The sequence below is a fragment of the Euleptes europaea genome, chromosome 7 (genome assembly GCF_029931775.1).
Source record: "Euleptes europaea isolate rEulEur1 chromosome 7, rEulEur1.hap1, whole genome shotgun sequence".
In the NCBI taxonomy this organism is placed as follows: Eukaryota; Metazoa; Chordata; class Lepidosauria; order Squamata; family Sphaerodactylidae; genus Euleptes; species Euleptes europaea.
In genome coordinates, this window is record NC_079318.1 from 88457423 (window position 1) to 88473705 (window position 16283).

Below are 16283 nucleotides of genomic sequence, written 5' to 3' on the forward strand. Positions count from 1 at the left end.
AAGGTCACCCAGCTGGCTTCACATGTAGGAGTGGGGAAACAAATCCAGTTCACCAGATTAGCCTCCCCTGCTCATGTGGAGGAGTGGAGAATCAAACGTGGTTCTCCAGATCAGAGTCCACCGCTCCAAACCACCGCTCTTAACCACTACAACACGCTGTCTCTCTCTCTCTCTGTGAAAATTAATCCAACGCCTATCATAAGGCAGGAGTAGCGGCTGCTTGCTGTCAGGTATACAGCCAGTCACCACAAGTCAAAGTTTGCGACTCCTTAATGTGTGGGAAGATTTTTTTAAAAAACACAGGTAACATCTTAGTGGTTTACAGTGGAATCCTATGTAGAGTTACTCCATTCTAAACCTACTGAAATACATGGGCTTAAACCAGAATAATTCTGCACAGGGTTGCACTGTTAATTTGCAAGGTATGTAAGGAGAGAGAGAGATGGACAACTGTGCCAGTTTGGAAAAATGATTTATTATTAAATTAAATTCTGAAGAGCTGAAATCTATTCTTATTTATGACGCCGGTTATGCAAACATAAAAACACACACGAGTGAAACATACAAACTCACAGGTGATCGAACAGATCTTGGCTTTCATCCCAGATCTGGTACAAGCTCTTTTCAAAAGCGGAATTAGAGATAGATGCACACACACTGCACAACCCAGAGCAGCTATAAAAGCCGAAAGTCAGTTAATGGGTAGCTGCGGTTCCAGTGCAGGGCAGGGGGTGGCTGCCCCTAAATGAGGAGGGGAAGTGGGGGAGATACATAAGAACATAAGAAAAGCCATGGTGGATCAGACCAAGGCCCATCAAGTCCAGCAGTCTGGTTACACAGTGGCCAACCAGGTGTCTCTAGGAAGCCCACAAACAAGACGACTGCAGCACATTATCCTGCCTGAGTTCCACAGCACCTAATATAATAGGCATGTTCCTCTGATCCTGGAGAGAATAGGTACGCATCATGACTAGTATCCATTTTTACTAGTAGCCATGAATACCCCTCTCCTCCATTAACATGTCCACTCTCCTCTTAAAGCCTTGCAAGTTGGCTGTGGCTCAGTAGTAGATCATCGGCTTGGCATGCAGAAGGCCCCAGGTTCAATCCCTGTCATCTCCAGTTAAAGGGACCAGGCAGGTAGGTGATGTGAAAGACCTCTGCCTGAGACCTTGGAGAGCCGCTGCAGGCCAGAGTAGACAGTACCGACTTTGATGGACCAAAGGTCTGACTCAATATAAGGCAGCTTCATATGTTCATCACACGCCTTTCGGAAGCTGAGCAGGATCAGCCATGGTTAGTACTTGGACGGGAGACCACGAGGCTCCCAGCTCGGCAGGCAGAGCAAGCAGAAGGCCCTCTGCCGTACGCCTGGCATTTGAAATTGAAAGGGTGTCAAGTTAGCAAATAGAGAGAGAGAGAGACCTTTTCTCTGCCTGGAGAGCGATGGCCAGTCGAGGAAGACAATACTGATCTAGGTTGACCGATGGTCCGACTCGGTATACAGCGGCTACCTCCGATATCTCCCTCTCTCCCCCAGATGGCAGAGTTAATTCGGCAGCTCAATCTAGAACTGCTGACTGAGTGATGACAGCGGGGTGGTGGTGGTGGTCAAAGTACAATACCTGCCAGTCAGTTTTGCACATTCTGACACAGTAGAGTCAGCTCAGACACTACTGGGTTAAGCAAAAAAAAAAAAAAAATCCCCACAGAGGATGTCACGTCCACTTACCTCTAAAGTGCCTCTTTTGCTAGGGTTAAGGATGAGGAATTTTTTCAGCAAGTTTTCGCAGTCTGTGGACATGTAGAAGGGGATCCGGTACTTCCCCCTCAAGACCCGTTCTCGCAGCTCCTGAGGAGAGAGGAAAGGAAGATGATGCGACTGCTCCACTTGCCACTGTGATGGATGATGCTGCCCTCCATACACGCATGCACGTGTGCCCAGGGCAGCTGAAAATCTGCATTACTGCAGATGGAAGAGATGGTTCCCCGCTCAGATAAACCTGGGACAGTCATCCCTGCAGCCCAACTTGGCCCTATCTCGTCAGAGATAGGAAAGCTAATACAGGTCGGCCACTGTTGGTTCTTGGATGGGAAGCCACCAAGGAAGACTGGGGCTGCTACGAAGGGGAAGGCAAGGGCAAGTGACCTCTGCTCATCTCCTGCCTTGAAAACCCCATGGCCCTGGGGGGTCACTGTGAGTCGGCTGTGATTTGATTGCACGCAATTATCTTTTCTAGCAGCCTCAGTATCCCAGAGTAGTCCTATCCTCTGCTGCCAACATGAACAGCTCCCTGCCCTCCTCTAAATGACAGCCCTTCAAATACTTAAAGAGGGCAATCATTAATTAAAGAGAGGGGCTGTGACTCAGTGGTAGAGCATCTGCTTGATATGCAGAAGGTCCCAGGTTCAATCCCCGGCATCTCCAGTTAAAGGAACCAAGCAAGTAGGTGATGCGAAAGACCTCTACCTGAGATCCTGGAGAGCCGCTGCCAGTCTGAGTAGACAATACTGACTTCGATGGACCAAGGGTCTGATTCAGTATAAGGCAGCTTCATGTGTTCGTGTCCTCCCTCAACCTCTTCTTTTCCAGACTGAACATTCCCAAGTCCCTCAGCCTTTCCTCGCAGGGCTTGGTCTCCAGGCCCCTGATCATCCTCATCACTCTCCTATGCACCTGCTTCATTCTGCCCACATCCTTTTTGAAGTGAGCCCCCCAGAACTGCACACTTTACTTTGCTTACACCTGGCATCTGACTATCCTGACTATCCTCAAAAGGCCAGCCGTGCCTTCTCCCCTCTTACCTTGAGGTTCTGCCCATCGAAGGGCAGCGAGCCGCTAACCAGTGTGTAGAGGATGACCCCCAGGCTCCATACGTCTACCTCGGGCCCATCGTACTTCTTGCCCTGGAAAAGCTCGGGCGCGGCGTACGGGGGGCTCCCGCAGAACGTGTCAAGCTTGTTGCCGAACGTGAACTCGTTGCTGAAACCGAAGTCTGCAATTTTAATGTTCATGTCGGCGTCTAAGAGCAGATTCTCTGCCTGCAAAGGAGAGGAAACTTCAGCTCATTGTGGGCAACTAAAGCTCGGCCGTGCCGGGGCACCTCTGTGGCTGGGGGAAAAGCCCCTGACGAGCTCACGATTTCCCGCTGGAAGCAGCAAGCAGGAACATGACAGATGGGGAAAATTGCACCCCAAAATTCTCTGCAAGTTAGCACAGCTCTAGTGGCCTAGGACCAATTTTTCTGATATGCTTGGTGTTTTTTGTTTGTTTGTTTTACTTTCAGGGAGTCCCCCGCTTTGTGTGTAGACCAGGGCATGCTCATTGACTGTGTGTGGAATGCAGAAGTTTTTTTAAAAAACAAACAGCTTTCTTTTTGCCCCAGAAGGTCGGACAAGAACCAACGGGCTGAAATTAAATCAGAAGAGTTTTTGGCTAAACATTAGGAAGGACTTCCTGACAGTTAAGAGCGGTTCCTCAGTGGAACAGGCTTCCTCGGGAGGTGGCGGGCTCTCCTTCCCTGGAGGTTTTTAGGCTGAGGCTAGATGGCCATTTGACAGCCATGCTGATTCTGTGAACTTAGGGGGATAGCAAGACAAGAGGGCAGGAAGGGATGAGTGAGTGCTTGGCTCTCATGGCCCTTTTCTACATGCCCAGGGTAATGTTGGTCGCAGCTTTGGGGTGAGGAAGGAATTTTCCTCCAGGCCAGATTGGCCAGGGATCCTGGAGGTATTCTGCCTTCCTCTGGGCATAGAGCAAGGGTCACTGTGTGTGTGTGGGGGGGGGTAGTTGTAAATTTTCTGCATTGTGCAGGGGGTTGGACTACTAGATGACCCTTGAGGTCACTTTCTGTCTCTTTTTTTCACCTTGGACAGCTTTTCGTTCCCGTCTCCCTCTTGCACAGTTTTGGGTAGGTACCTCTAACAGGACTGTCTCAGTCTCAAGACAGAAAGGACAATACATTGGCCGCTGTTCACTATACCATCCTATTATCCCTGAGACACATATACACACACACAACAGATTTAGCTGTATTTTACATTAATGATTTTGATGGATTGCAGTGGTCCATCTTTGGTTCCGCTTGGGAACAAAAAGGCTGCAGACAACTGCAATCTGGCTTAGCCTGTTCTCCATCTCCCCACGGTCCTCAACATGGGTAGGTGGGGGAATGCATGGACAGATGGAGTGGGAGAAACGGCTCCTACATTTTACCACCTTCATTAGTAAACTCCATTTTGCTTTGACGCAAACAAGGGACTTTGTTCTTAGGATCGAGATGCGTGGAAAGAGAAGGCTCCCAACAAACCAGCCTTGTTGTGGTCAATGTTTCCTCCCCCCTCCTCATTATGAAGACCCTTCCCTAGTAGGCTCCTTGAGATGCATTTCCAGAAAATGATGTTTGCAGAATCACACTGAGAAGAAAAAGATCTGCACAGACCACGGGAGCTCTGTTTAGTTCCCCACCCAATCCTACCTTCTTTTGATATTCCACGTACAGTCAGTTGTTTCTGGGGAGGGGCAGTGGCTCAGTGGTCAAACACGTCTGCTTGGAACACAGAGGTTACCAGGTTCAGTCCCCAGCATCTCCAGTCAAAAGGACCAGGTAGGAGGTGATTTGAAAGACCTCACCCTGGGTGACCTTGATAGACCTTGATGGACCAATGGTCTCATTCAATATAAGGCAGTATATGTATTACCCTGTAGCTCAGGGGTGTCAAACTCAATTGTTACAAAAGCCAGATACGACATAAATGTCGGTGGGGGTCTAGCCATCCCTCACTAGCCCAGATCAGGACTGGGGGGGTGATGGCTGCCTCAGCTGGCTCGCGGGCTGGATAAGAGCTCTTATGTTTGGCAGCCCTGCCATAGCTTTTCAAGCTTCTTTCGGGAAGTCATGAGAACTAGATACTTGGTCCTCCTGGGCCCCCAGTAAAAGTTCTCTTTTGTACGGGGTGGATGGGTGTGTGTGAGGAGGTTACTCCCTCCCCCAACCCTAAGTGTTTTCCCAGGTTTATACTTACCTTCAAGTCTCTATGTACAATAAATTTTTGGTGACAGTACTGCACAGCAGACACTATCTGGAAGAGAACAGAGAGGACGGGTGGTTTGTTCATGAATCAGGCAGCTTCCCGTTTACTTTCACCGCCTAACATTTGGGCCACTCAAGGGCCTTTCCGGCCCAACCCCCGGCCTTTCAGGAGCCGCTTTTCTGCTGCGCATTCTCACGTGCGCATGATTTCCCCATGGAATCAGCATCCGGAAGGGAAAGGACACTGACCTGTCGGAATTTTGCCCGTGCTTCCTTCTCTTTCATCCTTCCGTGGGCTACTAAGTAGTCGAAAACCTCACCTGCAGGGGGCGTCAGAGAGAAAGAAACAAGCATTTGGAATTAGGCTTCCAAATAAGCATTTGGAATTAGACGGGGGGGGGGGCGGGGGGGAGAGGAACATGGAGAGAAATCTCAAAAGACCCAAATTCTTGCTGCTGGAGGCAAGTCCTTTACCTGGGGGGAAGGGTGCTTCCTACAAAGGGTTAGCCACATTTACTCCCAGAAGCTTGTTACAGACTAACGCGTTTATCATAAAAGGTTTTTGTGAGCCAGGCTTGATTCATCGGAGTGAAGGAGCATCATTCTCAACAGGCAGATCTACAAATGGGCAGAATGAGCAGGCCGCTTTGGGGACGGGGCGGTGGAAGTATGATTGCAAAAGGAGAAACTGAAGTGAGCCGTGAGGCAGGTGCGTTACCTTATTACATGGAGTACATATGAAAACAAGATCCGGTGGAAATAAACACTGCCTGCCAGAGTGGGTGTGGATTATTCCTGACCAGCGATGTGTTGGCAATGCAATTAGAAGAGTGCAAATAAACCTCCAATGAGGGACAATTACTTCCTGTACGTCCTTAGCTGACCCCTGTCTCCACTGAACCCAAGCCCGGAAGTGTCAGATCTGCCTACAGAACAGCTCGATTCGAATCCAGTAGAAGAGCTGGCTTTTATATGCCAACTTTCTCAACCACTTAAGGGGGAATCAAACCGGCTTACAATCGCCTTCCCTTCCCCTCCCCACAAGAGACACAATGTGAGGTGGGTGGGGCTGAGAGAGCTGTGACTAGCCCAGGGTCACCCAGCTGGCTTCATGTGGAGGAGTGGGGAAACCAACCTGCTTCACCAGATTAGCATCTGCTGCTCATGTGGAGGAGTGGGGAATCAAACCCGGTTCTCCAGATTAGAGTCCACTGCTCCTAACCACTACACCACACTGGCTCTCAGGGGTGCCTTCTGAATCGAAAGTCCAATCAGCAATGTGGGGCAGAACATTTCCCAGCATTTTTCTTTCCTCCGCGGACATTTTACCCCCATTTCTAAAGACTTGCTGATCCATAACATTAGTAACAATGAGCGGACAGAAAAGGTGAGAGCTGGAACGGGTGTAAAAAGCAAGGTGACCAATCTGGATCGGGGTTCTCTTCCCTGGCCCTATCCCTCCCCCAAGTGCCTTTCAGCTGATCTCCGGACCCACACTTACCCCCACTGGCATACTCCATGACGAGGTACAGCGTCTTCTCTGTCTCTATAACTTCAAATAATTTAACTGCAAGACAGAGGAGAGAGAACTCAGAGCAGGGAGGGGACCCGAAGTTTACAAGACCACACTAAATTAGATCATGGCGGATAGCCGGGTTAGTCTGTCACTAGCCGCAGAAAAGAACAGGAGTCCAGTAGCACCTTAAAGACTAACAAAATTTCTGGTAGGAGTGGTATCTGAAAAAGTGAGCTGTGGCTCACGAAAACTCATACCCTGCCAGAAATTCTGTTAGTCTTTGAGGTACTACTGGACTCTTGCTCTTTTCTAAGACTACGCCAAGAAAGCAGAGAAAGATCTCACCCTCTGTTACAATGCCAGAATCGATCAGCGGAAGGTTCGGGATTCGGAAAAAGCAAGAGGACAAAAAGGTGGCGGAGAAAAGGAAAGCAAGAAAGGCTTCTTTGCGCAATGGGCAATTAACCTGTGGAACTTCCCACCACAAGATGCAGTGACGGCTGCTCGCTTAAATGTCATTAAAAAGGGATTACCACGGATGAACGGCACACCTCCGACATTCTCAATGGGTTTGTCTTAAAATTAAGCACCCGGGGCATTGCCAAGCAGAGCTCTCTGCCAGGGGCAGCACGCTGTTCGAAAAGGATTAGGCAAATTCTCGGCCAACAGGGCCTAGCAGAACGATCGCGCCTGGCGGCAGACGAAAAAAAGAACTGAGGAACTCACCTATATTGGGATGATTCAAAACCTTCATTATTCGCACTTCCCGGAAGAGCTGAAGAAACAGAAGAACAGAAACAGCGGGGTCAATGTGGGTGGGGGGGATCTACAGAACCCCCTCATCAGATCATGCCCAGCTCAGTTCACTTCTATGTAAGGCTCTAGGGCACTTTCCATTAATGGAGGATGAGGGTCCACAGATGACCCAGCTTAGCAGGAAGTGGCTGGAAACAATGACCTTTGGAAGACTATTGTATACGGAGGCTTATTTTTGCCGTTACCTTCTCAGGCTCAGTCCGTACTTGCGCACCCCTCCTGGCCCCGTGATCTTTGCTCTCACTGGATTAGACATTTTTAAGGATAATGCATTACCGTAATCCGTTAATTAAAAATAGGCAATCCGATTGCCTGCCATGAGTCAAGGTAATAAGCTGCTAGCACCCGAGCAAAGGGATATTATTGGGTGTTGGGGAAGCACAAACACACTGGCCTCCTGGCTGTCCTTAGCGAAGAGAGCAAAAGGGGGGAGCTTTACACACCCTTGCCTGTGGTAAAAGCAATACCAACTGGTGGTAAAAGCAATATTTTTGCTATACCAGCTTCCCTGTGACGTCTCAAAAGTGCCAGCCAAGGTGATTTTGCTCAGGACACATCAGGCTCTTGGAGAAGGAGGAGAAGAAGGGAGAGGGAAAGGGAAAGGGAAAAGGAGGAGAAGGAGAAGGAGGAGGAGAAGGAGAAGAAGAGCTGTTTTTTTTATATGCCGACTTTCTCTACCACTTAAGGAAGAATCAAACTGGCTTACAATCACCTTCCCCTCCCCACAACAGACACCCTGTGAAGCAGGTGGGCTGAGACAGTGTGATTAGCCCAAGGTCACCCAGCTGGTTTCATGTGTAGGAGTGAGGAAACCAACCCAATTCACCAGATTAGCCTCTGCTGCTCATGTGGAGGAGCAGGGAAACAAACCCGGTTCTCCAGATCAGAGCCCACCGCTCCAAGCCACCGCTCTTAACCACTACACCATGCTGGCTCTCCCCAGAAAAAGCAGACCCTGCAGTGCTTAATCGCTTTAGAGCTTGGGAACGAATCAGGAGGGAAAACCATCCGTCACCCTTTACCTGAGCTTGGCGCAGCCGCTTGGCAGGCCCTGCTGCTGCTGGCTGGGGAAAATTGCAGCTCCAGGTCCTGCCTGCCTCAGCCCGGCGGCCACAGGGACAGACAGGCGGCGACTCCAGCTCCCCCCGGTTCCTATAATCTGTGTGCTTTGCCTAGATGCTGAGTGTCTACGCAGGTGTGGGGAGACTGAGATGCTGATGGGATATGGAGAGGGGCGGGAGGGCAGTGCTGGAGCGTGGCTCCACCCCAAGATGCGGCAACGGCAAGCCTCCTTGCCCTGTTCCCCAGCCCCTCGCCTCTGGTTTTGCCAAGCGATACCCATGTGCGCCCAAGAGCTGGCTTTTCTGCACACGTGAGAATACACGTGAGCCCAGAGTGCGGCCCCAGCCAGGGCCTGCAGGAGCTGCATGTCCTGCTGCAATTCACAGAGGCCCTGACTTGCTCAGCATGCAAAGAACCACAGAATCATAGCGTTGGAAGGTACCATCAGGGTCATCTAATCCAACGCTCTGTGCAATGCAGGAAATTCACAACTATCTCCCCCTCCCACATCCCGTGACCCCTACACCATGCCCAGAAGATGGCCAAGGTGCCCTCCCTCTCATCATCTGCCTAAGGTCATAGAAGCAGCATTGCTGACAGATGGCCATCTAGCCTCTGCTTAAAAACCTCCAGGGAAGGAGAGCTCACCACCTCCTGAGGAAGCCTGTTCCACTGAGGAACTGCTCTAACGGTTAGAAAATCCTAATGTCTAGACAGAAACTCTTTTGATTTAATTTCAACCCGTTGGTTCTGGTCCGATCTTCTGGGGCAACAGAAAGCAACTCGGCACCATCCTCTATATGACAGCCCTTCAAGTATTTGGAGATGGTTATCATATCCCCTCTGTCTTTTCCTCTTTAGGCTAAACATACCAAGCTCTTTCAACCTCTTTCAAGAATGGCGAGGGTGATCAGTACCATCCCCTCCCAAGCAATTAAAACAAAACCAAAAAAACACCCCTGCTTAAAGCTAGCAAGTTGCAATTACCTCCAACACAACATGTGGCCGTTTTTACTACAGCGAATAGCTGTTATGCGCTCCTCCTGTGCCCCTCTATTCCACAATGGTTACCAGGACCCGCCCTTCGAGTCAGTCTTTAAACCCCGATTCCCTGGCTGCAACAGATGGGCTCTTTCAAGGAGGCAGCTACTGCCTCGCATTTTGCAGCAGGTCCCTGTTGTGCGTTCCAAGCTGTCAGTTCATCAGCGGCCCTGGCCCCGCTTTCCGGGCTGTCTGTGACCCGCCTTCCCTTCCTCCTACTGCTCTGGCTTCTCTGTTCCCTTCCCTGGCAGACTTCCCTTCTCAGCTCTCCCGCAACTGTCTCTCTCCCGCGGCCCCTTTTCCCCTCTGTCCCCAGCGGCCATGGAGAAGAAGAAGAAGAGTTGGTTTTGATATGCTGACTTTCTCCCCACAACAGACACCCTGTGAGGTAGGTGGGGCTGAGAGAACTGTGATTAGCCCAAGGTCACCCAGCAGGCTTCATGTGTAGGAGTGGGGAAACCAACCTGGTTCACCAGATAAGAGTCCACTGTCCGTTTCTCCAGATTAGAGTCATGTGGAAGAGTGGGGAATCAAACCCCGTTCTCCAGATTAGAGTCCCCCGCTAATGTGGAAGAGTGGGGAAACAAACCCGGTTCACCAGATTAGCCTCCGCCGCTCACTTGGAGGAGAGGGAAATCAAACCCGGTTCTCCAGATTAGAGTCCACTGCTCCAAACCACCGCTCTTGACCACTACGCTGGCTCTCTAAGATGGGCTTCCCCCTCAACCAGGGCATGAAACACTAATTTGTACCCCCCCCCGCCCCCCGGTCACTTAGAACATCATCTGAGTAGGACGACCCCAACGGATAGAACCAAACATCTTCTTTCGCTTGAATGCACATGCTGGGAGAAACCCCCTCCCAATACAATACTGCAAGCCATCCTTGTTGCTTGCTGCAGTTTCTGAAAAGGCATCCCCACAGGCTGCTTCTGGGTTTCTAAAGATTCAACGCCTCCCTCCCTCAGCTTCCAGGGCTACAGCAATTAAGAAGCTGGTGGGATCCCTAATGGCCATTCGTGGGAAGAGACATGTACACAGTTTCCAAACCAAAGGCAGCATCTGGAGATACGGCGAAGCTGGCAGCCGCTCGAAGGCCAGATGTTCCCGCTGCCGGAGCGACTGCTTAATTTGCTGCTGGCAGAGCGAGCCACTCCAGACACCCGGCCGAGACACTGGGGAAAAGCTTTCGGACGGAGAGGCTAGCGAGGCTGACAGATGGCCCTGTACCTCAGGAGGCCCCCTGCTGCCTTTCTACTTCCTCCAAAATGTCACAGGCATCAAGGTTTGCTGATATCTTTGACAGCTTCATCTGGCAGGTCTTTGAGTCCACATCCCTCAGAAACCGGAGAGTGACTGGGGAGCCAGAAGGCCTTTGGATCCGGTTTCCACGTGGATCGGGTTCCGCCTGCCCTACCCCAACCAGTGCTGCCGTGCTACAAGACAGGAATGGTGCGGACATGGTGCAGTGGAGCGATTACTGCAAACGCTTGCCCCCACGCTGCTGGAAAAGCAAGCGAAGAAGAAGACTTGGTTTTTATATGCCAACTTTCTCTCCCACTTAAGGGAGACCCAAACCAGCTTACAATCACCTTCCCTTCCCCTCCCCACAACAGACACCCTGTGAGGTAGGTGGGGCTGAGAGAGTGTGACTAGCCCAAGGCCACCCAGCTGGCTTCATGTGTAGGAGTGTGGAAACAAATCCGGTTCACCAGATTAGTCTCTGCCACTCATGTGGAGGAGTAGGGAATCAAACTGGGTTCTCCAGATCAGAGTCCACCGCTCCAAACCACCGCTCTTAACCACTACACCACGCTGGCTCCCAGCGAAAGACTCTCCTCCTGACCGCCTTGGTCTAACCCCCATCTGCAGCCATGCCCACACTTTTTCTGCCAAGGGGCTGGGGTGTTCAACAGAACCAAGGTCCGGTTCAACGACACTGGCAAATGTTCCCAAGGTGAGATCTACAATTGTCTCCGAACCAGAATGCGAGAGATTCTGGTCCAGAATGGCCATCTGTCAGCAATGCTGATTCTGTGACCTTAGGCAGATGATGAGAGGGAGGGCATCTTGGCCAACTTCTGGTCACTAGGGGTGTGGGGGGGAGGTAGTTGTGAATTTCCTGTATTGTGCAGGGGGTTGGACTTGATGGCCCTGGTGGTCCCTTCCAACTGTATAATTCTATGATTCTAGATCCGTCCTGTCCACATGTAACTGAGCGCTCCTGCCACCAACCGGAAGCTGCGGCGGCTGCATACCTGTTTTTGTACTGAAATCGCACCCAACTTAAGGTCTGTCAAGAGGCATCTGCTTTAACGCCACTATCCCCCAGGGGTGGCGGATCCTCTGCCCTCCGGCTCCCCCCCACCCCCCGTCCCTTTGGGGCAGACGTCAGCATTTGCAACACCCTGTTCCAAAAAACACTTCTTCCCCCCCCCCCCAAAGCAGCAACGAGAGGGGGAGAGGCCTGAAACATTCACTGGTAACCAGCGAGAGGTAAGGGGGACACCTTCGAGGCCATCTGCACTGGAGGAAGCAGGAGTTGCCCCCAGGGGTGGTGATCGTCCTGTCACATGAACGCATGAGCACATGAAGCTGCCTTATATGAATCAGACCCTTGGTCCATCAAAGTCAGTATTGTCTACTCAGACCGGCAGCGGCTCTCCAGGGTCTCAGGCAGGGGTCTTTCACATCACCTACTTGCCTGGTCCCTTTAACTGGAGATGCCGGGAATTGAGCCTGGGACCTCCTTCTGCATGCCAAGCAGATGCTCTACCACTGAACCACAGCCCCTCCCCGTCAGGGCTCCGAGAAGGCAGGCAGGCAGGCAAATCACGCTCACTTTGGAAGAGGGGGAGGGATTCGTCTTTGTAGCCACGTCCTAGCCTCTTGCGGAGAAGAGCATGTGCTCGCGACGCCTACATGGTCCAGGCGCTTGTTGCGGAACAGCCGGAGCAACGTGGGGATGGTTGTCTCTCTGCTGATGGAGCAGAGCATTTTACGGCAGTCAGGAAAGCCGTAATCAGGAGCCTGGAAGCAAACGGGCCCTCTGCCGAGCCGGCCTGGGTGAAGGTGGAAAAGGGGAATGTCTGGTTGAAGGAATCCTCATTTTTTTATGCCCAAAGAAGCCCAAATCCAGCCAGATGGAATCAGTTACACAAGCAAGTCTGTGCTAACATTTGCAGAATGGATTCTGGCTACATAAATTTGCAGGGAGAATGTAAAGAGACCTGTTTTGTCCCATTCTGGGTGGCAGGTGGGTGGGTCCGGGACAAAAATGCAACAAGATGCAAATACAAGAAGGGTTTGCGTGAGATAAAAGTGGCATAATAGGAGACTGATAACGGCAACAAATGCAGTTCCAGCCCCATGGAAACTGTGCCATCATGAGGGCTAGAAAAACACACACACAAATAATCTAGAGGTCCTTGATAGTTAAATTGTGGAACTCCCTGCCCCAGGATGTGGTGATGGCTGCCAACTCGGAAAGCTTTAAGAGGGGAGTGGACATGTTCATGGAGGAGAGGACTATCCATGGCTACCAGTCAAAATAGACACTAGCCATGGTGCAAACCTATTCTCTCCAGACTCAGAGGAGCAAGCCCATTATATGAGGTGCTGTGGAACACAGGCAGGCTGGTGCTGCTGCAGTCGTCTTGTTTGTGGGCTTCTTAGAGGCACCTGGTTGGCCACTGTGTGAACAGACTGCTGGACTTGATCTGATCCAACATGGCCTTTCTTATCTTCTAGATGATTTTTAAAAATTCCCTCATCTTACAGAGTCAATTTTTGGCTTGAACAGTTTTCTTGTTTATTTCATGTTAGATAAGCACAAGATAACTCTGAAGGTTAACTATTTAATATTGTTTAACGCGCTACATTTTGATAAGATCTGGAGGGTTAGAGAAATATACCCATAAAGCTTTTAATTTGTTACTAAAATGTAACGACTGTCTTCCGGTTTTGTGGTGTTTTATTTTTTTGTTTTGTTTTTTGTAACGGCCATATGCAAGGAGGAGGAGGAGGAAGAGAAGGAGAAGAAGCAGAAGAAGAGTTGGTTTATATATGCTAACTTTCTCTACCACTTAAGGCAGAATCAAACCGGCTTACAATCACCTTCCCTTCCACTCCCAACAGACACCCTGTGAGGTAGGTGAGGCTGAGAGAGCTGTGACTAGCCCAAGGTCACCCAGCTGGCTTCGTGCGTAGGAGTGGGGAAACCAATCCAGTTCACCAGATTAGCCTCCGCCGCTCATGTGGAGGAGTGGGGAATCAAACCCGGCTCTCCAGATCAGAGTCCACTGCTCCAAACCACTGCTCTTAACTACTACACCACGCTGAACTGAACTGATTTAAACAAAGGATGCCAGACTTGGAGGCTCACAAGACAGTCGGCAAGGCACCAAGATCCTGACCAACTCTAGTCCTGCTTTCGCTGAGATCCCTCCAAGTGTCTAACAGCTGTAACTTCATCGCGAGTCGAGCAGGGGGGGGGAGTCAAGTGTCTGGCGTATTTTTCCAGTTATCATTTGGAGCCTCTGCTTCGAGCTACGATGCCAGGCTACGGATCAGCACTCCCACACAATCGCGGCAAGCTCTAGCCCCTTGCGGCTAGGACAAGCTTCCCTCGCCAACCCAGCCAAGGAAGCCTTTCTATGCCGCCAAGCCAATTCTAAAATGGAACATAACTAGGAGAGATAAGCTATTCCATACTGGTCTGCCAACGGGGGATAGGAGGAGGAGGAGGAGGAGGAGGAGAAGCGTTGGTTTTTATATCCTGACTTTCTCTACCACATAAGGAAGAATCAAACCGGCTTACAATCTCCTTCCCCTCCCCACAACAGACACCCTGTGAGGTAGGTGGGGCTGAGAGAGTGTGACTAGACCAAGGTTTGAAAAGTAATGTCTCAAAAGTGCCAGCCAAGGTTTTGCTCAGGACACAACGGGCTCTTGCCCCCCTCCCCCCCCCCCGAAGAAGAAGAGTTGGTTTTTACATGCTGACTTTCTCTACCATTTAAGGAAGAATCAAACCGGCTTCCAATCTCCTTTCCTTCCCCTCCCCACAACAGACACCCTGTGAAGTAGGTGGGGCTGAGAGAGCTCTAAGAGAGCTGTGACTGGCCCAAGGTGACCCAGCTGGCTTCATGTGTAGGAGCGGGGAAACCAACCCGATTTTCCAGATCACAGTCCACTGCTCCAAATCACCGCTCTTAACCACTACACCATGCTGGTGGAGAGATCACCAGCAGGGAAACAGCGACACCCAAAGGCTCCAGGCCTCCGAGGCAAAACAAAGCAATGGGGGGGGGGGGGAGAGGAGGAAAGGAAGACACTTCTCCTCGGATCCAGGGTACTGCTGCAGCGTCTGACAGTCCGCCAGCTCACTCGGGCTTTTGTTTACAAGGCCTTGTCAGCAGCTGCCGCTGAGCCAAGCAAGGCCGCGTGGGGCGGGCCGGCCCTGTCAGGCTCAAAGTCAAACAGAACCCCAGCCCAAACAGGCTTGGTGGTCACGTTTCGGCCGCTGGTGGCGGCGGCTGCTGACAGGCGTGTCATCTGCAGGTTGTGAGCCATCAGAGGAGAGAGAGGCTGTTATCTAGGATCTCTGGCACAGGCCCTGGCCAGACAAGGTCCAACTCCCAGGAGGGGCTGGGGGGGGGAGGGTATTGCAGGGCAACAAAGAAGAGCAGTAGCTAACATGCTTCTCTTAACTGATGGTGGATAAAGTCGGAGAGAGAAAGGGACCATGGCGCATGCATGCGTACATGTGCCTGACCTGCCAAATCTTGGCTAGTTGCCAGTTTTCTGCACTTCCTTTTCCCCAATCTGTGCAAGTTTGTCCACCAAATGCAGAAAGAGAAAGGGGGTGGGATGGGATGGGAGCGTGTGGGTGAAGAGAAACATGTCCATTCTTTCTTGGTACAGAGCGAAGCATGGTATTGGAAAAGAAATCAGGGGCACGGTCAGTGGGGAAGAAAAGAAAAAGAAGAAGAGTTGGTTTTTACATGCCGACTTTCTCTACCACTTAAGGAAGAATCAAACCGGCTTACAATCACCTTCCCTTCCCCTCCCCACAACAGACACCCTGTGAGGTGGGTGGGGCTGAGAGAGCCCTAAGAGAGCTGTGAGTAGCTCAAGGTCACCCAGCTGGTTTCATATGGAGGAGTGGGGAATCAAACCTGGTTGTTCAGATTAGAGTCCACCGCTCCTAACCACTACACCACTCTGGCTCTTAACCACTACACCACCTTAGAGAGAGCCTTAATGTTATACTTGGTGGATCTCCAAAGACAACTGTCCTGACTGTGCTTAATGTACGACAGTCGTAGTAGTCTGTTGAACAACATGAGGAACGGCGATAATATAGAAGGACGGGGTGTGCCCAAGGCAAAGGAACCAGATTTAAAGGCGGGTTAGGTCCCGCCCTAAGCCAGGTCTTGGCTGGGGATTGAGGGAGGGCTGGGAATCAAAATAAATAAATAAATAAAACCCAGCGTGGTGTGGTGGTTAAGAGTGGTGGTTTGGAGCGGTGGACTGTAATCTGGAGAACCGGGTTTGATTCCCCGCTCCTCCACATGAGCAGTGGATGCTCATCTGGTGAACCGGGTTGGGTTCCCCACTCCTACATGAGGCCAGCTGGGTAACCTTGGGCTAGTCACAGCTCTTCGAGCTCTCTCAGCCCCACCTACCTCACAGGGTGTCTGTTGTGAGGAGGGGAAGGTGACTGTAAACCGGTTTGGTTCCCCCTTAAGTGGCAGAGAACGTCGGCATATAAAAACCAACACTTCTTTTAAAAGTCTCAAAGATGGGCGCAAATCT

At 51.0% G+C, this 16283-nt stretch overlaps 1 protein-coding gene across 5 annotated transcripts in view; it reads right to left on the reverse strand.

Annotated features, from left to right (window-relative positions):
* The window catches only part of MARK2 (microtubule affinity regulating kinase 2), a 102781-nt gene that overhangs the window by 18675 nt on the left and 67823 nt on the right, over nucleotides 1-16283 (reverse strand). For all 5 annotated transcript variants that reach the window (XM_056853843.1, XM_056853842.1, XM_056853840.1 and 2 more), the window contains exons 4-9: nucleotides 7276-7324; nucleotides 6535-6600; nucleotides 5283-5353; nucleotides 5026-5082; nucleotides 2806-3042; nucleotides 1733-1852 (exon numbers count right to left, since the gene is read on the reverse strand). In XM_056853843.1, coding sequence (XP_056709821.1) covers nucleotides 1733-1852; nucleotides 2806-3042; nucleotides 5026-5082; nucleotides 5283-5353; nucleotides 6535-6600; nucleotides 7276-7324 — 600 coding nt within the window. The remainder of the gene's footprint in view (nucleotides 1-1732; nucleotides 1853-2805; nucleotides 3043-5025; nucleotides 5083-5282; nucleotides 5354-6534; nucleotides 6601-7275; nucleotides 7325-16283) is intronic.